Source organism: Pinus tabuliformis, chromosome 4_2 (genome assembly GCF_031772625.1).
Source record: "Pinus tabuliformis cultivar Carrire ecotype Pingquan chromosome 4_2, CPIR1, whole genome shotgun sequence".
Lineage (NCBI taxonomy): Eukaryota > Viridiplantae > Streptophyta > Pinopsida > Pinales > Pinaceae > Pinus > Pinus tabuliformis.
The window spans coordinates 142,313,640-142,340,564 of NC_142304.1; the positions used below are offsets into that span (position 1 = coordinate 142,313,640).

The 26,925-nt window shown below is 38.5% G+C and overlaps 1 protein-coding gene across 1 annotated transcript in view; it reads right to left on the reverse strand.

Moving 5' to 3' along the window:
* Positions 1-23,369, reverse strand: part of LOC149168613 (uncharacterized) — a 135,240-nt gene extending 111,871 nt beyond the window's left edge. Inside the window, exons 1-2 of the mRNA XM_089428344.1 lie at positions 22,794-23,369; positions 7,950-8,032 (exon numbers count right to left, since the gene is read on the reverse strand). Coding sequence (XP_089284470.1) covers positions 7,965-8,032; positions 22,794-23,220 — 495 coding nt within the window. The 5' untranslated portion in view covers positions 23,221-23,369 and the 3' untranslated portion in view covers positions 7,950-7,964. The remainder of the gene's footprint in view (positions 1-7,949; positions 8,033-22,793) is intronic.
* Positions 23,370-26,925: the final 3,556 nt, after the last annotated feature.

Genomic DNA, 26,925 nt, shown 5'->3' on the forward strand with positions numbered 1-26,925 from the left:
GCAGATCGGGAGCCGAAGGACCAGGCAGGTACAGGGTACGACTGAGAGGAGCTTAGAGAGTCGACTACATCAGCCAGATGGTCAGAGTATCTTTTTGAGGGTATATTGGTTGTCGATGGACTGGCACCAAGCCCCAGTTTTGAATCTTGTACTAGTGGATGTATGAGGGACATTATCCCTAATACAGGAACCCTAGACTGTCATATTATATGTTGATTAATATAACGAAGTTGGGTTGAAAATTGTAAAAAGTTGTCCATATTTTATGCGCTAGTAGATTTACTGTTATTTATATTCCGTTGTGCAAAGTAGTATCGTTGTGATTCTTGGTTTGGTAGCGTCAAGGATTTTAAGATTCTATCCCAAACACCAAGATTGTGGAAAAACAACATCCTCATCCCCACCATTGCCCCATCCCGAAAACCAATACAACATAGATTCTTTACTTTCTACATCTTTCTTTTTATGGGAGTCATCTCAATGCTCCCACTTTGTATCAACATTATTGTATCCAACAATCCCATTAGCCTACTTTAGTGGTAATTTGTTGGACGTTTATACAATCATTTTATGTTATCTTATCTATTACCTCTTCAAGGTGTCCTAGAACTCCCTCTCCACCATTTTCCAATATCTTGTTTGGCCTTGTTCTTGAGAGAGGAACTAGGCCTCCACCTCAAACTAAACATTACTCAATTACATCCTTTTTCAAGTAACCCAACAAGTAGGAGCACCAATGGGCAGCGTAATGGCAACATCATCCCAACAAGTTTTAGGTCTAGGAAATACCAAGCGAACTCTTGACACCCCCCCCCCCCCGTCAACAAGACCTATGCAAGGTTACTAACGAAAAATTTGGGATAGGATTTAGCCTTCTAATAGACAAACCTTTGTTTCCTAACAGCAACAGTGAGCTCCTCCCTTGAGACTGAGTGACATATGGGAACCAGTTCTTCTAAATAGTATCCCATCGTGGACTTTTTCTCTTTGACCTCTAATGCTAGTGATAATTTTACAAAGGAAGATGGCCCACTAAATTCCACATATGCCTACATATCCCTCATTGTAGTATGTACAAGTGGATAAGTTAATGCAAGATGAACATGGCATTATAAGAGTACTAACATTGTTGGGTTATGAAGCCCATTTAGAATTTCTCTATCGAATGAAAAAGACTATTCGTACAAGATGATTCTACTAAAAGAAATGTTTGAGGTCTCAAATGAACTTGCAAGATGGATTGGATGAATGGAGAATAAGACAAAGCATTTGTCTCACTTGTGCTTGTATTGTAGTCTATCTTCATTTATTTCATGAGAGTTTTTTCATTGTAAGGGGTTAGCAAGAACCAAATATGGCAGGAAATTGGGCTAACAATGAGCCACAAGAGGAGCATATTGTTACAATTTGAAAAGCTTATGAGGTGAAAGCATTCCCATATAGTCTTTAGTCACATTTCTCGATCTAGGGTATTAAGTCTAGCAAAAATTGATTTGATTTATAGCTCTTATCTTAGGATAAAATAGGGGCTACTTGTTATGGGAAGAGCTCTTAAACACTCTTTTCACCACCAATATCTTTTAGCATCCAAGTGTTTTCTTAGGGGAATTTACTGGATACACTTAAATCCTAAGGCCTAATATAAGGATTAAGCTTTAAGAAAGGCCAAGTGTGACCCCATAGCCCATGCAAAGTAGGCACTTATCTCCTTCTACTCATCACCTCAATCCCATCACATTTTTCATTTCATTTCATTGACCCAGTTGCTAAGTTCTCTTTATTCCCACTTCTACTACACAAAGTAAGCCTAGCTGACCCGTAGGGAAACCCCCCTTGGCTAAGAAACTCTTCCTCATGAGTTCCACCAAGCTAGCAACCATCTTTGGGACTTTCAGTGAAGGTGTTGATTGGTGTGGTAACACTTGTCATACTGGAGTTTAATTTTCAAACATAGGCTTTTCATGGAGCTAGGGTACATTTATGGAGGCTTATTTTCAACATGATCTTATCTATTGTGGGCTTTCCTCTCTATCTCTCTCATGCAAGACTTCTTTATTTGACTTCTCACTATTTTTATCTCTTTTGTTCAAATTTCAAAGAGATAGTCTTTGTACACCCCCAAGCTTAGTTTATAAGTGCTAGTGGGGTAGTGAGCATTGATGGTTCATTCTTTCGCTAGAGTTTTTTTTCATCCCATTCTTCCAATTGAGTAGGTATGCGAGCATCTTGGCATGGACTTACTAGGCCCGAAGATCTAAGGGAACCTCTAATCTCATCCACTTCCCTTTATTGTATGTAAAAGTGTTGTTCATGTTGTATGTAAGTTTTAACCCTGTACAGAAATTACCTACAAACAAATTCTTAATAATAGAAAATATACAATGGCAAGAATATAAAACAAATACACAGAGATTTTCCCCTGTATCCCAAAACCGGGACTACCAAATTGATTTCATTATATTACTTTCAATGTTACAATACATATATATACATGTCGAAGCATTCATAAACCTTTAACCCTGGATTAGAACATAACCATAGTTCCCTTGACCAGATCTACAAAATACCATGGGTAGAAAACCATCATGCCCAAAACCATGTGCAAAACCCATGCACAAAACCATAGGTAGGTCCGCCTGCTAATATAGGGTCCAAAATAAAATTCTCGGGCTACTACCCTAGACCCCGTGCATGGGGGGTACCTCCCAACAGGGGGGAATTACACCTGGCGCAACGAACAAGGGGGAGCTTTCACCCCCCTGCACTTGCAACTAGTCGTGGAAAGAATATAACACACACCCAACATTGTAAAGGTTGTCGTATCTATTTGAATTTTGAAAGCACACTCATATTATGCCCTAAAATGGACCCCTATCTTATGTATTATCACACTTTGGTAATGGACTCTTAAGATGATTTTGCAATTGCTCATGCATTTTCACATTTACCAAGGTAGTATCATAGATCTCAAGGCATTGGTCACATCCTCCAAGGCATGGTTGATAATTTTCACTTACATGGGTACCCTCTTAACATGCCAGATTTAATATCTTATAGTGCACTCCTATTTTATCACCTTTCGAGCTATTCTACACTTGATTTGAGAATCAACCCTACTCATTTGGATGTCACATTAGTTGTTGGGAGTTTTATGATCCATTTTATGACTTGGAGGGCACTTGCATGCTTCATGGAGGTGTCTTGACTTCATATATAGACATCTTCATGCCTTGGAGACATATTTCAAGGGATTACGAGCATTATTTCTAGATCCATCCACCTTTTCGAGCCTTGTTCACTCATCCCATGAAACCATTCCACATTTAGAAGTTAGATGTTGGCACTTTGCTTGCTTGGGAGGCTTCTACACCATGTTTGAGACTTAGACATAAGATCTTCAAGGGAATGTTGCGCTTCTACACCAAATCGACCCCTTGTGTGAGACATCCCCTCTCTTGGAGGGTTTTATGTACTTGTGGCATATTTTGCTTGTAGCTTGACTTGGTCTCCTTCCTTGCATGGATGATAAGTCACTTTTTTGTAATTCTCCTAGGCTAATTTTAGGGAGAAAAAATAATAAAGAATGAAGGGTGTAGAAGCCTCATCTATAAATAGAAGCTCCCCTCTCATTTCAAATTGTTGTCAATCAATGGATATCATTTGAGACACAATTTATTGAATATCTACCTTTCATAGGTTTTGGTGTTACTTCTTAGAGCTCACTCTATCTTGGTTTATTTCTTGGTACATCAAAGATTTTATATGATCTTTTAAGACTTCTACTAGCTTGCAAGATTAATCCATTTGAGTGGCTACTATACCACTTGGAAAGAAATCGTTTTCGGGTTTGTTCCTTTCTCCATCTCTGTTAGCTTGGGTAAGGGCTCAATCCATTGCTTTGTTTTTCCTCTCGGTTCCTTGGCAAGGACTTTTTTATCTTGGCAAGTTATAGTTCATCTTGTTGGTGAAAATTTTTCCCTTGTGGAATCCCTTCTTGTAGGGCCTTGGTCTTTGTACCTTATCTTGATTAGATAAGATATTATTCTATGTTAGGTTTCTAATCTCTTAAGCCCTAATCCTTAAGATAACAAGGACCTGTTAACACCCATATTAGCAGTCTTGTCAAGGTCCTCACAAGACGCTAAGATGGCGCACACAAGACAAGTACCCATTGTCACCTTGGCACAAGTCTCCACTCTTGGAGCCCAACTGCTACTAAAGGACTATGGGAGGATTTCCTACACACATTTTCCCAAGAGAGTAATAGACTAAAGCCTAATAATGGAACCTAGTATGAAAATAGGAGTTAATTATTGTAAATATTGCTAATCTGGAAGTGATATTAACCCAGGAAATAACATAGACCAGCAACTAAAATTCACTCACACAACTCAAGATATTTAAATATTATAAACCGATAAGAGCAAGTAAAGAATATCCTTACCAAATATGGATTATGTATGGTTGTATGGACTTGTACAGTTTTGTCTATACAATTGTACAAATGTATGAAGATGTTCCGTACAATTGTAAGGAATACTGCATTGCCCAGAAGCACCTCTTTCTTGGCTGCCTACACTTTCCCTCCCTCTCAATCATTCAACCTGCTCAACTGCTCATGTGCAATGAAAGCATCTACCTTGACCTGTCTTTATACTTTTAGCAGAGAATCTATTTTTTAAGATTACTCCTGTCGAACTCATGCATGAGATAAACATTTAGACTCAACTGCTAAATATAAGATTTTCACATTTTTTTACTCGGGTAAATTACAAAATAGAATTATTTTTAAAACTATTTTTTGGAAAATATCTCTATGTCTCTCATGTCCACACTGAACCTCTGCACAAGTTCCTATCTGAGCTATAATTTTAACATTAATCATTCAAATGCAAAACTAAAGTTGCCCTTGTAGTTCATCTTACATATCAGATTTGGCCCACACATCAACTAGCTTCTAACCTTCTCTTTCAAGTGAATTTATTTGTGGTTCATGCTTTGTTCCTAATTTGTTATATTTCAAGCATTTAATCACTAATTGGAATCCTTGTGCATTGTCTTGTTAAATATATTGGATTCATCTAAGTAAAATCATAAACTTGCATTGTCGTAATTCACTTACAAAGGTTTAGTTAATCAAAATACGAATAAACCCCTTGGCTTCTAGGAGCTAGTCTAAAGTAAGGGGAAATTGCACTGAGGTGACAGTGCACATTTCCCATTTTGATGCCCTAGTTAGCACCTGGGTTGAGACTTTCACATGGCTGTTAGTTCAGGCAGTAACACTGCACAAGCATCATTCAAAAAATTACCAAATTGGCATCAATTTATTCCAAAGAATATTGGCTTATGTTTGAAGAGGGAAATTCAAGAACTGTTGGTGTAAACAACACAATTAATGTAGATAAAATAAGATAAACATATTAATGTCCAACTAATGACCACTGAAGTAGGTCAATGAGACTGTTAGGTAGAATGATGTTTATACCATGTGGGAGCACTGAAGTGGCTTCTATAAGGGGCAACATACAGCTGTCAATGACATGTTTGTTGATGTCAGGGTCAAGTTCTAGCAACATCCGCCAACCACATTCCCATGAAAATCCACAAAATGCTTTTGTAAAATGTAATGTCAAATACAAGTACAAGTACATAACCATCATCATATTCCAAGACTTTTGATCATTCACTTATAGCAAAATAATAGTGGATAGTTCAACATAAGGGCTGTTAATTTGCCAGCTCAGTGACAAATTCCAACCATTGCATTGAATTCCTCTTTTCGAGAGGACCAAAATTGATTTTTGAAGCACTCAATTCGGATAAAGAAAAGTGGATTTTTGAGGCCAAGCCCACAGTTGCACAATTGTCAAATCGGCCTTGGGTCAAATGACACATCTCAAGGATAAGATGGCACCCCTCAAGTTGCATATAAATACAAGTTGAGTCCTCATTTGGCACCTCATCAACTCACAACATATCTTCTCTCTCCTCATTCTATTGGTTTGCACAGCTCAGAATTGCAGGGTATCTCTCACACGTGCAAAGGACAGAAGTCATTTTCTGATTGGGCCGAATTGCAGGACTGTTTCTGGGTGTTGACCAGCGTTGACCAAGGACTGTTTGACCATCTTTGACTGCGTTTTTGGGTGGAATATCTCTGTTTCTCTAGGCCGCATTGGAGGGCACACAGATCGAGGAAATCTGGGCAGGTTAACTGGCAATGACTTCAGGGCTGACCACAGGTTTGACCACAGAAACAAGTACAGACTTTGACCAAGTTTGACTGGCTGTTTTGGGACTGTTTTGGGCTGAATTTGACAAGCATTTAAGGCCAAGCTTGACTGACTTTGACTCAGCTGCTAGAGGACTGTTTTGACCCTTGACCATTGACTGGTTAGGGCTGCTGTTGACTGGGACAGATTTGTTTAAGGATCAGATTTGACTATTGTTGACTTCATCTCTCTCTTTTGTCTCTGGTTTGGATAGTTGCTTGATACATTGTCATTCTTGGATATCGAATATTGGATATTGGCTGGTCAAAGTTTGACTTTGACTCTTGGATGATGTACTCTCTTTGCTGCTGAACATTTAAAGACAATCTAATAAAAGAAGAATTGCAAATGGTTTCCCTCATAGTGGGGTTTTTCCCTTGTCATTGACCAAATATTGTGTCTCGTCTCTTGGCTGTCTTTCATTGTGCATTTTGTATAATTGTTCTATCTACTATTGCTCTACTGTCATTGGTTAATTGAAGAAGTTGAAATTGTTAAATTGGATGCTATTGGATATTGTTGAAGTAATAGTTGCCGCATAGAGCAATTGATGAAAAAATAACAAGGGCTACATGTACACAAAGCAACCATGCAATAAGAAGTGGGATTAAAAATTATCTTCTTATATATATAATCACAAATAGAGAGATCTAAAACCAACTAGAGCACATGAATCAGAATGCAAACGAAAAGAAAGAGCTGCTAAAGGAGCTCTAGGGTGTAGTGTACTAAGGCTACTAGAGCAAGGAGCAAGAAAGTAGAGTGCAAGCTTCGCAAAACAAATATTTACAAGGTTATGGACAATTTGAACTAACACAAAATATGAACATGAGATGTAATAGCATGGAACAACTGTTTTACACATGATGAGCACAAAAATTTTAAGTCGTAAACTAAAGTACTTATCACTCTTAGATTGGATTTCTTTAACCATGCCTAAGTTATTTGCATTTGAACTCCTTGACATTTTGTGTACCTATCAAGACACCCGAGTGAGAGTAGACTACAAAAAAAATTGGTAAATGCACGTTGTAGTTAAATATTGTGTCCCAGTGTAGCACGACTCTTATAAGACCTGCGAGTACCCGCGGGTCTTGATGGGTTTTATAGCGAGACGGGTCACTCACATAGAACCCGCGGTTTCTACCCATACCCACATAAAACTCGGCTACCCGCATTGAACCCATGAAGAACCACATATGACCCACATAAGACCCGTGGAGACCCTCAAAATTCTATTTTTTCTTCCTTTTTTTTGGAAATCACGTGGAGGGAACGGGAAAATGGAGGCCAAGTCTTATACAAGTTGTTCCCGAGTCTTATACGGGTTGCCGAGTCAATAGCCGGACAAGTATTATACAAATACGAGTCGTGCAACATTGCTATGTACTCGTAAGTGGTATTGGTGGTGCTTATATGACATGTTATCTAGATTGATTGTAATTACCCAAATGACCAAATTACTAATAGCCATCTTCTACAGTTAATAATATAGCTAGAGAATGGAAAATTTATTTGAAACATCAAACAGTGGGAAGCTTGACCTGACATGCAAGACAGATGCTGCATCAAAATGAAAAAGCTTCGGAATTCTCAACAAAGAAAACAGTATTGCTACACAAAATGAATTCATGAGGACTAAGACATTCAAGTAAATAGTTTTATGGCCTTTACCCTTGTGCAGTAGAATCATCCTTCTTCTTCCTCTGACTTCTTGTTTTGCACTGGAACCACCTCAACTTGATGCTGAGACCCGCCTGAAATAGATGTTGTAATCAGACATATATCTGATATTAAGGCATTCGATTGGAGCCTATGAGAAATAAAACAGTGAAAACAGCAAAACATGAATGCAGGCGCAGTTCAGTGCACATGCATATAACACCAAATCAGTCTAGACAATTAACTCTAAAAAGCCCATTGTTCTCTTAGATATGGAAATGATAGATGTGCACATCACCGTAGGAATTATGCCAAGTTCTAATCAAGTCAACCCAAAAAATGAGAACATATTAAAATTCATAGCAACTAAATATGCATTAATTTCAAAATACTTAGACTAGACGTCTAAGAAATTATATAACCTGGACACATTCCAATGCTCTCTAGTCAGCTTTTGCATATATGATTTTTGCATATCTTTTAGTGCAGCACTTGTTGGATAATTGATCGATCTATATTCATTTACTATGTTATTCATCTGGTCTGTTCCTACTTTAGCTATTGCCTACCATTTCAATTTTACTAAGATTAAGTTTTACTCTTGCAATTCACATATGCATCTGGTGGCCTTCTACAAAATACCTTTTAAATTGGATATTTAAGGCATTAGATTAGAGCCCATGAAAAATTAAACAGTCAACACTGCAATACATGACAGGAAAATGATATGTTCCAAAGGCAAATAAACTCATGCAGACACAGTTCAGAGTACATGTATATCACACCAAATCAGTCTAGACCCTTAACTCTAGCAAGCCCATTGCTCTTCAGGATATGGAAATGATAGATGTGGCTTGAATCATGATTGCATTGAAACATGGTGAAGCATAGCTGTAGTCATCATGCCAAGTTCTAATCAAATCAACCCTAAAAACTGATAACATCTTATAATCCACAGCAATTAAACATGCATTAGTTTCACTGTCAAACACCTAGATTAGACATCTAAGAAATTATATTTTTTAGTGCAGCGGTAGTAGGATAACTAATCTATTTATATTCCTTCACCAAGTTATCCATCAGATCTGTTTCTACCCTAGTTATTGCCTACCGTTTCAATTTTACCAGATTAAGTTTTACCTAGCCTTTCACATCAGCATCTACTGGCCTTTTACAAAATGCTTTATAAATGTGATATTTATGGCATTAGATTAGAGTAGATGAAAAATTAATCAGTAAAAACAGCAATACACAGGAACACAATATTTTCCAAAATCAAAGGAACTCACGCAGGAGCAGTTCAGGGAACATGTATATCACACCAAATCAGTCTAAACCTTGAAATCTGGCAAGTCCATTGCTCAGTGAGATATGGAAATGATAGATGTGATTTAAAGCATGGTTGCATCGAAACATAGTGAAGCATCACCGTAGGTATTACGCCAAGTTCTAACCAAGTGAACACTAAAAAGTGAGAACATACTAAAATTCATAGCAATTGAGCAAGCATTAGTTTCAAATAGCTAATTAGACATCTACGAAATTGTATTACCTGGGCACATCCCAATGCTCTATAGTCAGCTTTCAAATATATGATCTTTGTGTTGAAAAGTAGCACAGGAATGGATTCCTTGATTTGTGCCTTAACTCAAGGAATTGATTTGGAGATCTTCTTAGCCATGTACGAGTTCCAGTGAAGAGGATGAGTTCACGAAGCAGTTCTCTAGTGTGAGTTAAGTTGGGAACTGAAAGCTTAAGTGGAGTTAGCCTCCTAAATTTTAGGAGGATCCAGTTAACAACTTCTGTTGACTTTTGTTAACTAGAAAAGCTCCAGTTCAACTCTTAATTTAGAAAAACTCACTAACAATAGCCACATCAAATTGCTTATAAGGAGACCGAAGGCACACAATTGTTTCATCATTGTTGGTGAGCACGAGCTTGTGAAGAGTACGAGCCAAGGATTCTTGTCCGAGTTATTGTAGAGTGAGTTAATTCCCAAGGAAGTGTGCATAGAAATATAGAATACCCCTATTTAATAGGAACTGATTTGCACGGGTTTTTAAGAGAGAAATAGAGCGAGGATTTCGGGCTGCTAGTGTGCACGAGTTTGGGAGAAAAGATCGGTATTCTTGCAGGATCATTTCTTGCCTGGTGTAAGGCTGAGAGTTCATTGTATTCTGTAGTGAAGCAAGTGTGTTGTAAGAGATCTATTGCTCTAATTTTCTTCAATAAAATTCTCAAGCAAGCAAGGGTTTTCCCTGTTTTGGGACTAGAAATTGTGTGTTTTATTGTGTGAATGTATGCAATTATTTCTGTTCTGTATTAAAGTAGAGAAATTATGAGTGTGTGAAAAGAAATTTCTATTTCAGATTGTTCATAACAGCAGATCAGAATTTCGTGGAAAATTTACATGGTATCAGAGTTGTGAATAGAGATCAATCAGCACATAGTCTTCAAGATGATAACTCACACGAGATTGGGATTGAGAGAGCAGGATAAATTGGATGCCTCCTCTAAATTTGGTGTTTGGAAGGTCCGCATATTGTTTTTGTTGGACAAGTTTGGGCTGAAAGAATTTGCAAAGAAAGGTGTTGCAAAACCTTCAGATCCCGATGAGTTGAGGCTCTTCCAAAGACAGATGGTAAAGAGCAAGAGAATGGTCTTGGATGGACTTCGAGAATGTAGTTCCTCATGTTGCAGGTAAAGATATAGCTTAGTCAAGCTCTACCAGAACTCTTTAGAGAATCGGAAGATGGTCCTCAAAGAGAAGCTGAGGACAATCAAGATGCAGAAGGGTGAGAGTGTAACTGCCTATCTCACCAGAATTCAAGAAGTCCATGATGAGCTAGCAGTTGTTGGAGAAAAGACCATGGACACAGAGCTAGTGCGTGTGGCTCTGAATAAGTTTACCAAAGATTGGCATACTTTTGTCCAAAGCATTATTGGACGAGATAAGTCGCCAGATTGGGAACACCTATGGAGTGACTTCATCCGGGAGGAGTTAAGGCTCAGATTAGTTGAGACTTCTAGCAACAATGGCAAGGGTGTAAAGGCTGAGAAGGAGGAGGAAAATCTTGCTCTTGCAGGTAAAATCAAAGGCAAGAAAGGAAAAGAAAAGAGCGAGAACAATCAAAAGGGTGACAAGAAGGAGACAAATTTGAGTAAGATCAAATGCTTCCATTGCCATACTTTTGGACACTATGCTTCCAAGTGTTCTAACCGGAGGAAGAAGGGATCGAATAAGGAGCATGTAGCTACATCAGCTGAGGTAGATGAGTTTGCCTCTCAATTTGAGAAAGACTTCTCATTGATAGCTTGCATGGCAAGCTCAGTAGGGAACAGTACATGGTATATGATTCAGGAGCCTCTTCCATATGACTAGAAATCAAGCGTATTTCAGTCAGCTAGATGAGAAGGACATGCAAGTGAATATCGAGCTTGGAGATAATGGCAAGTATGCTACCAAGGGGGTTGGTATTGTTAGCTTTGAGAGGGATTCCGGTAATACTCTTCATCTCAAAGATGTTCTCTATGTTCCAGGGCTGAAGAAGAACTTGGTTTCAATAGTTATCCTCGAGGATAAAGGATATGATGTCACCTTTAGCAGATGTAAGGCTTACCTCCAACACTTGGCTTCTGGATGTAAGAAGTAGATAGGTGTGAGGGTGAAAAATCTTTACAAGTTGCATGTAAAGATTAATGCAGCCTTGAACAGCAAGGCAGGATATGCAAATGTAGGTGAACTTTGGCACAAGCGCATGGGACAATTGCATCATGGGGCATTGAAGATTCTTCAGCAGATTGCCAGAAGATTACCAGCAAGAGGCCTTGATAAGGGTGGAGTGTGCAAGGGATGCATGCCTAGCAACTATGCCAAGTCTTCCTTCCATGGTCAAGATAGAAAAGCCAAAGGTATTTCGAGTTGGTGCATTCAGATGTGTGCGAACCCTTCTCTTCTCCATCACTGATGAGGCACAGGTATTATGTTACTTTCATTGATGATTTTTCTTGAAAAACTTGGATTTAGTTTATGACAAAAAAAGATGAGGTCTTAGACAAGTTCATGGAGTTTCAGGCCCTAGTAGAAAAGCAGACTGGGAAGAAAATCAAGGCAGTGAGAAGTGACAATGGTGGAGAATATGTCTCCAATGCCTTCAAGGAGTTTTGTGCAAAAGAAGGTATTAGGAGAGAGCTGAATCAGACAGGTTGATAGCACCTCATAAACCTCAGCAGAATGGGGTGGCTGAGAGGAAGAACAGGAGTATTGTTGGAGCAACTAAAGCTATGTTGCATGATTAGGATCCGCCTAGGTTATTATGGGCAGAAGCATGCAACATTACAGTATTTATGCAGAACAGGAGTCCACACAGGGTGCTTGGACGAGTCGCACTAGTGGAGGTTTTCACAAGCAAGAAGCCTAATATTTCACACTTCTAGATCTTTGGCACAAAGGTCTACTGTCATGTGTCCAAAGGTAACAGGAAGAAGTTGGATGCCACAACAGAGAAGGGTATCTTTGTGGGGTATAGTGAGACATCTCAGGCATACAAGGTGTATCTTGTTGAAAAATGTGTAACTAGGTTCGGTCTTCATAAGTATGAAATGTATTTTTTATTCTTGTAAATTATGAAATGAAAGAAAATTATTATAATTATTTTTGAGGCATGGGTTTCATGCTCAAGGTCTTTTATTTTATAGGTCAAGCACCCATTGAGTGCTTCTAGGGTTTGTCCTAGGTCAAGAAGTCAAAAGAGTCATTGTTATAAGTTGAAGACCCCACTGGGCACATTGTAACTTGTAAAGAAAATCCTCCAAGACCAAGTCGGCCTGGCAGCTGGCAAGTCGGCCTAAAGGAAGAGCCACGTCCATCCTTGAAGAAGCCTATAAATACAAGAGGGCTTGTCCTCCTTGAAGCACACTCAATCATCACTCATTTTTAGCGAAGGAAGGGGAAGGAAGAGGCAGTGAAGAAGAAGAAGGATGAAGGAGATATAGGCTATCTTTCTCTCTCACATGCTAAAGAGGACTAAGGTTTCTTCAGCATACCTAGGGCATCGATCTTCAAGTTCAAACTTGGAGATAATGAGGCAAAGAGGTCAAGCAAAGGTCGCCAAGGGTCACTCTCAAGCTCCAGAAGTCAAGGAAAGGCAAACAAAGGTTAGAGGAGGGCTCTAGAAGAAGATCGAAGTTCCCACATGTGGCAACAACAGTTGTTGGGAGGCCGAATCCTCCCAACTTTAAGATCCTCCCAACTTTAAGTTCCATGGTAGATGGAATACCTGAATTGAAAGAAGACCATGAAGAAGTATGTAAGGGATGTGCATTGGGTAAGAACACCAAGAGACCATTTGGAAGCAATGCTTCATGGTCAAAAGAAATCTTGGATCTCATTCACTCCGATGTATGTGGCCCTATGACGCCTAAATCTCTTGGAGGCCATCTATATTATGTCACATTTATAGATGATCATTCAAAAAAAGACTTGGATTTACTTAATGAAAACCAAGGACGAAGTATTTACAAAATTTCAAGAATTCGAAGCAGAAGTGGAGAACCTTACAGAAATAAAAATCAAGATACTAAGATCCGACAATGGAGGAGAGTATATATCAAAGGAGATTATAGCATTCTGTAAGAAGTTTGGGATTAAGAAGGAATTGATAGTCCCATATAATCCCGAACAAAATAGAGTTGCAGAACGAAAGAACCGATCCATTACGGAAAGTGTAAAGGCGATGTTACATGATTAAGATCTACCAAAATTTTTGTGGGGAGAAGCCACAAAGACTGCAATATATATTCAAAATGGAAGTCCCCACATGTCGTTGGATAACAAGACTCCCGAATAAGTATTCACTGGGAAGAAATTTATTGTCGATCATCTCTGAATCTTTGGATGTCTCGTATATATTCATATACCAAAGGATAAAAGGAAGAAGTTAGATCCTTCAGGCATGAGATCCTTCAGGCATGAGAGGAATATTTGTTGGCTACAGCAACACCTCTAAGGCTTAGAAAATCTACATAAAGGAAGGACACCATATAGAAGTAAGTCGAGATGCCATATTTGACGAGAGTATCGCATTCAAGAAATCTAAGGAACTTCTGATGGACTCTAATGACGACGAACTTCCAATATTTTAAGAAGTTAATAAGGAAGAAGAAGAATATCATCATGAAGATGAGGGTCCCAGTGAACCCATTCAACCTGGGGTCCTCCCCGAATCAAGAAAGAGACCAAATTGGTTGAAATCTACACTACTTGATGCATAAGGTCATGGGAAGCGAAAGGCTCATTTAGAGAGAGCAAGAAACCCAAAAGATATTTTGGGTATGCTGCATACATGACAAAACTAATAGAAGTAGAGCCATCCACTTTTGAAAAAGTTGTCAAACATCAGGAATGGAAGGATGCCATGAATGAAGAGTATCAATATATAATAAAAAATGGAGTTTGGGAGATTGTAACTAGGCCCGAAGACAAATTTGTGGTGACTTCCAAGTGGATCTATAAGATCAAACATGCGGCAAATGGAAGTATAGATAAGTCTAAGGTAAGATTTGTGGCTAGGGGCTTCTCTCAACAAGAAGACATCGACTATGAAGAGCCATTTGCTTTGACAACATGGTATACTATGATTCGTTCATTGGTCTCTCTAGCAGCATCGATGGGATGGAACATCCATCAAATGGATGTCAGGACTACGTTTCTGAAGGACACAATTGATGAGGAAGTCTATATAGAGCAATCCTTGGGATTTGAAGTTAAAGACAGGAAGGCATATGTTTGCAGATTGAAGAAAGCATTATATGGCCACAAGCAAGCTCCAAGGGCATGGTATGATAGAATGGATGCATAGCTACAAAGGATAGGCTTCACAAAAAGTTATGTTGATATGAACCTTTATATCAAGGTTGTAGATGGAGAACATGTGATCATTCTTTTGTATGTAGATGATCTTCTCCTAACAGGTGTAGAAGGTCGAATTGAAGAATGTAAGAAACAACTAGCAACAGAATTTGACATGAAGGATCTAGGGCTGATGCATTTCTATTTGGGACTAGAATTCTGGCAAGGATTTGATGAAAATTATCTAGGTCAAGGAAAGTACGTGATCAAGATGTTGAAGAGGTTTGACATGATGGATTGCAAACCTATGACCACTCTGATGATCACAAACTTGAAGAGACTAAGGAGTTCTAAATCAAGCCTTGTGGATCCTTCCAAATATAGACAATTGATTGGCTCACTGATGTACTTGGTGAATACTCGACCAGACATATGTTTTGCAATGAACATTCTAAGTCAATTCCAAGTGGAGCCAAAGCATGATCATTGGATAGCAGAGATTGAGTTGGAGAAAATGGAAAGTAGAGATAGGGTTTCTCCGCTCAACAATGGGGTTTGGGGCACCGACGTCATTTTCCATCCAGTAGACAACCTGCTGGGCTGCATGGTAGATGAAGCATAGGGTCAATGGCAGTTCCATGCTCCTGGATGGGATTCAGCTAAGGAATGTTTTCGAGGGGAACAAATAGGGTTGTTTTGCTACACAGGAGTTGTATATCTCCCCAGGCGCAAAGCAATCAATCGTCGTCGGATAGTTGAACTGCTCCCCAGATGTGGCCTGTCTTTGACCGAGGACGTTGCTTGGAGGCATGCTACAACCGGGGGTACGAAACGGCGGATGGACCTCTGGGAGCGAGGCGCAAAGGTGGAGGCAGGACCATCCGGATGGTTGCTATCTACAATCATCAGCTACAATGATTGCCCACCCTATCTGTGATTCCAGATAATGGGTACTCTCGTGCCTTGGTCAGATCTGCTTCATGGACTGTATGTGGGGGCAAAAACAATCCTCCCCATCAACTCGCAAACAACTTGGACTTCAACGCTACAGGATGCCTATTTCTAGATGGTCTACTGATCATGGAAGGGAGACCGGCCAGCAGGAACAGGGTAACAGAACCCGGAAGGAGAACACAGAAACCTTAATCCAATGCGACGCTTCAAACACCGCTGAGCCTAAACACCTTCAGACAGAAACAGAACCTGGACCTCTGGTAAATCCTTTTGGATTTCAAATCTTTCTTAAAACCCCTTCCAGGATGTCATTATTATTTTAGGTACATGCAACAGACTGTGTGTTGCATTTGAAGAATCTCATCTCCCATCATGTTGGATATCCTGTCGGATTACAACATCTGATTTTTGGGGGCAGAGCACTCCAGGACCCTAGGCCCCTCATGGACTACAATATTTTACCTGTGTCTACCATAATACTCAATCTGAGGCTGAGAGGTGGTGCGGCAGACTACAGTAAAACAAATTATACAGGAGGAGGTATTGGGAGTAGTTCAACAAAAAATACAGAAACACATCAGAAGCACAAAAATGGGGGACTTTCTTTCAAGAACATCCTCCAAGGGAAAAATACCCCTACAGCAACACCAAAGCAAGCTGGAACCGAACCCAGCCCATATATTGTGGAGCAACTAAATTATACCCCAAAATTAAACATAGATATACCAAAAACATATGAGCATTGTAATACTTTTTAAAAACAAGCTATAATTTGTCGATTCAACTGTTTCTGGCCAAAACCTGTTGAGCTCTTTCATTGGATTTTCACAAACTAGACTACACACTGTGAAATTCACCTCTGTTCCAAGGGTTTCTTCATTGTAAATTTCCCTACAACAGAGGCTAGAGATGTTATATTACGGGAGGGACCATGGTTCTGGGGATCCACGGGTCTCTTCACCACACCATGGTTTCCAGAATTTGATGCCAATACAATGGTTGTTTCCAAGATGCCAGTTTGGGTTCGTTTGCACAACCTCCCATTACATCTCTAGAACCAACAAGTCCTTGCAGGTATCAGTAATACCATTGGGCGGTATATTAAAATGGACACACAAAGACGGGAGTAAAGAATTTTCACATTCATATGAATTTGCGTGGGAGTAGATCTCAACAAAGGCTTGCTCAAACAATGGAGCTGGATACAGATACTAGATTATGAAAATACAACATTTAGATGCAGAATCTGCCGACAAACAGGACATCTACAAAATACATGCCCTGAAGCCAAAAAAGATACCCGAAGAAAGAAGAAAATAGGGAAACCATCCAAGGGATGGCAATTTCCCCCACCAGTCTCTGATGAGGAGGAGGAAGTTGTAACCAACGAGAACAATCAGATGAACAAAGAACCAGAAGCATGGGAATTAAACCCACAAGATTTGATGGACTCGCAACTGACAAAGATACCAGAAACAATGGATATCAGTGGATCCAAACGACTACATACATCAGACAACTTGGATTCAGATAAAGACAACCCTCGTCCTGAGGCTAACACTTCGCTTGCACTTGTATCTACGATGCCGACTCAAGGGGAGTGGCGTAAGGTTGAGAAGAAAAAAGGGAGAAAAGCATGATTTTTCTCCCCATTTGTACTTTATTTTCTACTTTCATTGAACTTTGATCAGTTGTGATTGACTGGCCGATGAAATGTGTCACAACATCTGCAACATGTAATTTTGTTTTCATTAATAAAATTACGATTTTTCTTTTGGGAAAAAAAAATGATCATTGAATAGCAGCGAAACATATACTGAGATATCTGCGAGGGACTATCCACTACTACCCGAAATATGATAGGAGGAATGATGTCCACTTGATTGGATATATAGATTCCAACTGGGGAGGCAACAAGCAGGATGCAAGAAGCACTACCGGAGGATGTTTCAGTTTGGGATCCTCTATGATCTCATGGATGAGCATAAAGCAAGACACAATTTCTTTAAAGAGTGTTGAGGCTGAATATGTTGCAGCATGTGAAGTAAGCAGAGAAGCGGTCTGGTTAAGGAAGTTGCTATCCGACCTATTCGAAGGATCGATGGACCCTACAATGATACATTGTGACAACACCAGTTGTATACGTTTGTCTGAGGACCCAGTATTTCATGGAAAGACAAAGCATATAAACAACAAGTATCACTATATTTGGGAGCTAGTACAAAATGGTGTGTTGCAACTACAATATATCTCCACTAATGAGCAGGTAGCTGACATATTGACAAAATCTCTTCCTAACAAGAAGCTTGTGTACTTGAGAGACAAGCTTGGCTTGGTTGATATATCCTCCCTAGTTGAGAGGGAGAGATAGGCACATCATTCTTGTCTTCACTTGGGAAGACAGAATGGAGGATTGGGTAACCATCTGGCATCTGATACTCTTTGAGGATGAGGTAGGGCATCCAAGATAAGAGTAGTCGTGGACCAATATTCTTTGAGGACTAGCTATCCAAGACAAGAATAGTCCAAAGAAGGTCATACTTGGTGAACACTCGGGTGGAGTATGTACCTTGAGAGACAATGATGATGGTGTCTATAAATCATTGGTCTCGCCAGCATTGTGCTCTGATCTTGTGGAGAGATAGAGTTGTTAGTCAAGGCCTTGCTATGTGACAATGTTGGTTGATGTGATGCTAGAGACGAGTTACCAATCCGACTCTTCTTATGAGATCTCTTCAGATTGAAAATGTCCATGTACCTCTTATGAATACCTCCCTAATTAAGAGGGAATGTTGAAAAATGTGTAACTAGGTTCAGTCTTCATAAGTATGAAATGTATTTTTTATTCTTGTAAATTATGAAATGAAAGAAAATTATTATTATTATTTTTGGAGCATGGGTTTCATGCTCAAGGTCTTTTATTTTATAGGTCAAGCACCCATTGAGTGCTTCTAGGGTTTGTCCTAGGTCAAGAATCAAAAGAGTCATTGTCATAAGTTGAAGACCCCACTGGGCACATTGTAACTTGTAAAGAAAATTATTTTTTTCTTTAAAAGTGTCAAAATACCCTCCAAGGCCAAGTTGGCCTGGCAGCTGGCAAGTCGGCCTAAAGGAAGAGCCACATCCACCCTTAAAGTAGCCTATAAATACAAGAGGACTCATCCACCTTGAAGCATACTCACTCACCACTCATTCTAGCGAAGGAAGAGGAAGGAAGAGGCGGCGAAGAAGAAGAAGAAGGACGAAGGAGATTTATGTTTGGAATATCTTTCTCTCTCATGTCATAAAGAGAACTAGGGTTTCTGCAGCAGACCTAGGGCATCCATCTTCAAGATTGATCTTGGAGATAAGGAGGCAAAAAGGTTAAGCAAAGGTCACCAAGGATCACTCTCAAGCTCCAGAAGTCGGGGAAAGGCAAGCGAAGGTCATAGGAGGGCTCTAGAAGAAGATTGAAGTTCCCAAGAGTGACAACAATAGTTGTTGGGAGGCCAAAATTTCAGATCTGCAATAGAGGTCGAAAATCTTGCAGCAAAAGGTCGAAAAGGTGCTACTAGAAGAGATTTGACTGCGTTTGACTAGATCGAAGTTGGCATATCATCCAAAGAGGTTGGTCTTGCCTTGGAGGGTATTGGTCTCAGTGTTAAGGTCATGGAATTCGTCAATTGAAGAATCTATAAGGAAGAGAATAGATTCAAGTGTTTTCCTCTCAAGAGGAGAGGTTTTGGCCCTAGCTTGCAGCCTATATACTGTGTCATTGTTCTTCTTGTTTTTGGTAGTTGTTTGATGCTTCACACATATAATAATAAGGAACAAAGCTAATAAGTAAAAGGAATCACACGCAGTTATCAAGTAAAGAGAATTAATCATAATTATTGCCCTGTTGAATTCTCAACATATCTTCCAAGACTCGGGAAGAAATTTCTCAGGCGAGATGTGAGATTCCAGGAGGATCAAGCTCTAAGAGTTTCCTTAGAGCATGATCAGATTGCAATAGCTAAAGAGGAGTTACTCACTCCCAAACAAGAGGCACAACCGGCACCTCAAAGTCAGCCACAGCCACAATCTAATGGCAAGAGGGTAGCGCAACAAGACTTGTAGCAAGATGAGGAGGACAAGCCAAGCTGAGAGCAAACAGATCAACCAAAGCCACCCAACACAGGGGGGAAGAAGGCCAAGTGGGTCGAGAAGTTGATCCAGAAGGCTCAGGAGCAAGTTCCTAGCACCATGTTTAGACAAAGTAAACAGCCATATAGGTATATAAGTTATATGGCATTGATGACATAGTTGGTGGAGACTGAGCCTTCTTCTTATAAGGAGGCAGCTTCTCAACAGGTTTGGTAGAATGCAATGGCAGAGGAGTATCCCACTATCATGAAGAATGATGTCTGGGAAGTTGTTCCACTACCTAAGGGGAAGTCAATAGTTGGATCCAGGTGGGTGTACAAATTGAAGCATGGAGGAGGTGGGAGCATGGAGAAGTTCAAGGCCAGGTTTGGGGCCAAGGGCTTCGCACAGATTGAGGGCATAGACTATGAGGAGACTTTTTCCCTAGTAGCACGGTATTCATCCATAACGACTATTCTGGCACTTGTAGCACAGATGGGGTGGAAGATCCACCAAATGGACGTGAAGACATCATTCCTCAATGGAGTGGTTGAGGAGGAGATCTATATAGAGCAGCCAAAGGAGTTCGAGCAATTCAGCAGAGACACACATGTGTGCAGGATTAAGAGAGCTTTTGTGGGCTCAAGCAAGCTTTGAGAAGCACGGTACACTCAGATTGACAGCTACCTTCAAGGATTGAGCTTCACCAAGAGTGAGGCAGATCCCAACCTATACTATTGTATTATGGTTGGACGACTTCCGCTCATTCTAGTTCTCTACGTTGATGACCTTATATTGACTAGAGATGAGAGCTTGATCTAGGATTACAAGGATGACCTTACAAGGGAGTTTGAGATGAAGGATATGGGGCTTATGCACTATTTCCTTGTCTTGGAGGTTTGGCAGAGTGATGGTGAGATCTTCGTAGGATAGGGCAAGTACACACAAGGATTCACCGGAGATTTCATATGCAAGATTGCAGGCACATGGCCACACTTCTAGTCACAAACTAGAGGAAGGTGGATGCTGGCAGAGTAGAGTGAGTGGATCCTACTATATACAGACAACTCATTGGGTCGTTGATGTACTTGGTCAACATACGACCTGATATTTGTTTTGCAGTCAACCAGCTGAGTCAGTTCATGGTGGAACTGAACAGAGCGCATTGGTTTGTTGCAAAACAAGTGTTGAGATATCTCAGAGGCACATCGGACTATGGATTGTGGTACAAATAGGTTGATGAAGTGAGCCTTGAGGGCTTCACAAATGTAGATTGGGCAGGGAGGTCCACAAACAAGAAGAGTACTTCAGGTGGCACCTTCAGCATTTTGGGTCACCTGCATCTTCTTAGTACAGCAGGAAGCAGAGATCAATTGCACATGGCTGCTAATCAGGCAGCTTGCGAGGCTATTTGGATGAGGAAGTTATTTGTTGGACTTCTCAGACAGGAAAATGAGCCTACCATGATACATTGCGACAATAACAGTTGCACTCTCTGAGAATCCATTGTTTCATGATCGCTCAAAGCATATCGAGATTCAGTATCACCATCTTGGAGATAGTGTTCAAAAGGGGATAGTCAAGCTACCATACATTCCAACAGGGGAGCAGACAGTGGACATCTTGACCAAGGCATTGGCAAGAAGTAGTTTTGTTCATCACATAAATAAGTTGGGAGTTGTACAGAATCCCTTCCTCGCTAAGAGTGTTGAAAAGTAGCATAGGAATGGATTCTTTGATTTGAGCATTAATTCAAAGAATCAATTTGGAGATCTTCTTAGTCATGTACAAGTTCCAGTGATGAGGATGAGTTCAAGAAGCAATTCTCTAGTGTGAGTTAGCCTCCTAAATTTTAGGAGTATCCAATTAACCACTTGTGTTGACTTTTGTTAGCTAGAAAACTCCAGTTCAACTCCTAATTTAGAAAAACTCACTAACAATAGCCAAATCGAATTGCTTATAGGAGATCAAAGGCACGCAATTGTTTCATCAGTATTAGTGAGCACGTGCTTGTGAAGAGAACAAGCCAAGGGTTATTGTGCAAGTTATTGGACAGTGAGGCAATTCCCAAGGAAGTGTGCATAGAAATAGGGAATACCCCTATTTAATAAGAGCTGATTTCCGTGGGTTTTTAGGAGAAATAGTGCAAGGATTTTGGGCTGCTAGTGTGCACTGGTTTGGGAGAAAATATCAGTATTCTTGCAGGATTGTTTCTTGCCTGGTGTAAGGCTACGAGTTCATTGTATTATCTAGTGAAGCAAGTGTTTTGTAAGAGATCTATTGCTCTAATTTTCTTCATTAAAATTCTCATGCAAGCTAGGGTTTTCCCTGTTTTGGGTTTTCTAGAAATTGTGTGTTTTATTGTGTGAATGTGCGCAATTATTTATGTTTTGTTCCGCTGCATATTAGAGTAGAGAAATTCTGAGTTTGTGCGAAAAGAAATTTCTATTTCAGATTGTTCATAACAGCAGAATAGAATTTCGTGGAAAATCTACACTTTGCATATATTTTGGTGCATTTTTTGAGAACTGATCTGTCTATATTCATTTACCATGTTATTCATCTTGTCTGTATCTGCCCTAGTTATTGCCTACCGTTTCAATTTTACCAGATGAAGTTTTACTCTTGCATCTGACATCAGCGTCTGATGGCCTTTTACCAAAAAAAACTGTTTTTTATTTAAATCAGAGCATTACTTTCTTGGGAACCGCACGAACTGATTTTAATAGCAGAACAAAGACGGCAATTCTATTGCATAAATTAAAAATCCATTAAACAATTCTATTTAGTGTTTATGAAGAATTTTAGAAGGCTAAGGGATGGAAATTGTTATATATTGATTTATGCATGTCATACAATTCCCCCAATTCCTTGTCCCATCGAAATCACAGAAGAAGAAAGATTTAACCATGACACCTTTCAATGTATTTTCCAGGAAACAAAAATACCTTCAATAAAGTAGGCAGAAGAGGGCCACCCTCTCGACGTAGTAAAAGAGAGACTCTCTTCCTGCGTCATTGGGTTGCTACTTAACCTGCCCAGAAGCTCGACCAAAGTCCCATTATTCTTTCTTGGGGGAACCCAATAGGAAGTCCCGGGGAGAAAGGGGAGCCAATCAGGAGCAGCCCTGCGGACGAGAATGCCATGGATGGCATCCTCTAGTCTCTTTATTCCAAACACTTCACTACTGTTCTCGCCATTTTCCGTTGCTGAATCCCCCAAATCCACCTCGATCAACTGACCCCCGCCTTCTGAATCCTTCCGAGAAGAACCCCCCGACCTGAATCTTGCGTTTAACAACCTTGAACTCGGACCTTGCCCGCAATTACCCCCGTTACTCATTTTTAGAGCCGTTTGCGACAGTCTCTGGGCCATCACCGTGATATTATATGTACGCCAAAGGCAATTGTGTTTCCTGATTGCTTCAAGTAGAACGAACACGGCAAGGAAAGAACGATAACAACGCTTCTTGAGTTCAAGACTTCGATATGTATTGTTCTCTCGCCGTTTTATATTGTGACGCACCACGCGTCTAATCTGGAAACAGGCATCCCCGGATTAGAGATAAGTATTCTAGGAGGATTTTCAATTACATTCATATGTCCGGCTTTGCAAGTTAGTCCAGCTTTAAAATTACTTCTAGATTCATTTAATTGAATGAATGGGAGGTGTGTTATTTGGGAAAAAAATATTTAATCTAAACACAATGTTAAAGCAATTTTATGACTCATATTCAAACATTAATAATATTACCTTTCTCATAACTAATTAAATAAGTTAATATAACATTACTATCTAAATTTTTATTACTATAATAATAATATTCTTATATTTACTCTCATTATATTAAAGTATTTATGGCTCGGTTTAATAAATATTAATATTCTTATATTTACTCTCATTATATTAAAGTATTTATGGCTCGGTTTAATAAATATTAATATTATTAAAATTAAGATTAGACCCATATTAAATTATTATCAATATGATTATAAATATTAATAATATACATTAAACTATGATTATCTTAGTATAACTAACTATAAGGGGTTAATATTAACCATTACAAGATTAATATTTAGATTTGAGTAACATGTTTTGGCAAAAAAATTATAAATTCTATGTATTATAATTTAATGAGAATTAGTATAATAATTTAGATAATGCAAGAATGTATTAAATGGCATTATTTTGATAACAATATTATTATTAAATAATTTTTAACTTACTTAATCTAGTCGTTTCTTAATCAATTATGGCTTTGGACCAGTTAAGCCTAATATAGCCGTTTTTTCCAGTCAAACCTAACCGTTGGAAGATCTGCCATCCTATTTAACGTGTAGCCATGATCTGATTTTTTCAACTTGTTCTCACGATGAACCACACTCGTTCGTTTAAAACGCGTAAACAAAGATTTTCTAATGTGATTTTTACAAAAATATTTCTAAAAAAATTCCCTCCGGTAAAATTAATTTATTTTTTAAAGGTTTTAGAAATATAATATTAAAACAAATTTATTTTTAAATTTTTTAGAAATAAAAGTTGTTTTCAATCAATTTATTTTTTTTAATGATGGTATGTATTGGAATTATTAACATTAATATTATTTTTTTGGAAAGAAAAGAAATGATGAAATAATTTAATTTAATTTTTAAATATTTTAAAAATGTTTAGTTTAATTGATAGATAAAATAGTATTTTTCTAATATTTTTTTCTAGTTAATCATGTTCAAAATTTATGATGCTAAATCTATTTATGTGTTTAAAAATGTATTTTAAATAACAAGAAATCACATTCTCTTTAGAAATTGAATCGCTAGATTTTGATAAAAAATTATTAGTTATACTAAGCCTTTTAGAATATAACATTAAAATAAATTAATTTTTAAAAAATTAATTTGTTTTCAATCAAATTTCTTAATGGTGGTATGTATTGGAATTAAAAATATTAGTATTTTTTTGGAAAGAATAGAAATGAAAGTAAGGGGTGGTAGGTGTGGGGATTATTCTTCACTAAGAGGGATAATTATAAATGACCTATGTGTGGGGTTCACAAAATTCCACAAACAATGAAACCAAGGCATATGACCTCCTTTAATGTCTATTCTCAATAAATGCAATAAAGTAAGGACATTGAAAAGTATAGTGATCAACGTAATAACCTTAAAGAAGCCTCTTATCAATAGAAAGCTCCCATCTCTTATAACAAGGATTCAAAAGGAGGCTTCCATATTCCAGAACGTTTCCTTTTTCCTGTCCTACGGGCACACAATCAACAAGCTACAATCTAACTAATGAAGCAACCAAGCTAAATGTTGACATTATTTAAGAAAATGGAGGGCATATCTTCTTAAACCATCCCTTAATCTTATTTATTTGTTACTTGCCATGGAGACATGTCATAACTCTAATCAACAAATGTCATAGTACCTCCACTATCACGTGATATCAAGAAAGGAAATGAGATGTGAAGGGACTTGTTCACCCATCCGTCACATGCAAAACTTAATTTTTGGTCAACATTTTGAATCCTTTAGTGTAGCTTATCAAAGTTCAAATGGGATAATGATGATTTCATGATTGGTTTAAGTGGCATTATTTGATGGTGAACATCTCCAAGATGGTTTTCCTTCCTAGTAAGGTATTTCCTTTGTTTATGGTCTATGTATTGGAATTTTTGTCTAGTGATAAAAGTCTTAGTGGTCTTTTGGTGCTCCATCATTCTTTTAATCTAAAATCTTAAGGGTTATCTAGTGTTTGGCATTTTGGTGTTTCTGGAATTATGTCATTTATATGACGTTTGGTGTTTTGGAACTCTAGGTGCTAATGACCCTGGGTTGGTGATGTCTAGAGTTGTCATGTTTCTATGTCTATCTAGTGACTAGTACATTCTTCTAAGTTTGTCAACCTTGAGTTTGTAGCATCATCTAGTTTTTGGAATATAGACCTCTACTCCTTGTTCACCTTACTTTACCCCCCTTGGGTCATTTATTAGTGGTAGCACTAGTCTAAAAGGTAGACTCAAGTTATATTTTGGGACTTACAATGTTGTTTTTCTTTGATTGGATGTTAATCCCTAACTATGGATTATAGAGAGGCACAATACTTTTTTAGGGTGTTCTAAAGACACAAGAAAATTATCAATAGCAATAGAGCCTCAAATCTTTAGTAAGCATTAAATCTATGAACATGAGTACCAGTGCATCTCTCAAAATGCTATGGTCATGAATACCCTATTCCAATGAAAGTGACAAATCCAAGCCTTGGAAGTAGAATCCTCCATACTAAGAAATATGATTTGCAAAGGTTCACATTGAATTGACTCCAACCATGTTATGTCAATTAATTCATCTTAGGAAGACTTCAAGGAAGAAGACATTGTCCATTGATTGATAGAAGACATGGATATAGGCAACCATGATTCTCATTCTTCCAACATTGGACAAGATGAAGGTATCATTAAACAGGCTTTCCATTAGTTTTTATATTTTGTAAATCAATACTTATATTAAGTGGATTTTCATAATATATAGTAGCAGGAAATTTTGGAAAGATATAGCTAAGGAAGAACTTAAAATTATATTTGTTGCATACTATGTTTGCCTAGCTTACAAGATAGATCATGGCAACTTTCCCTATGTACTTTTTGTTGTGTGGAATTGGAAATTGGAATAGCCCTTTATTATATATTTTTTTCAATTTCTACTAAAAAAGAAAAAAGAAAAAGAGAAAAAAAACAAAGTGGATTACTATGAAGGTTTGAAATATACATGCTTTTGCACACATGGACACTCCATTCCTCTTTGTGAAATGAACTTGTACATTAAGGAGAGTATGAAATGAGCGTGGAGGAAAAATATGGCATGTGTATTACATGCCCCAACTTAGGAAATCATATTGATGCTTGTGATTATAATCTTGTAAGTTTCAATTTATTTGTCAACAATCAACTTCACCTAGGAAACGAGCCATTCTTTCAACATGCAAGGTAGTTGCATACATTCCTTCATCAAAGGTCAATTGGAGTTATCTCGAGTGCATGGGCGGGATGGATGTTATCTCCCCCACTCGGGTCCAATT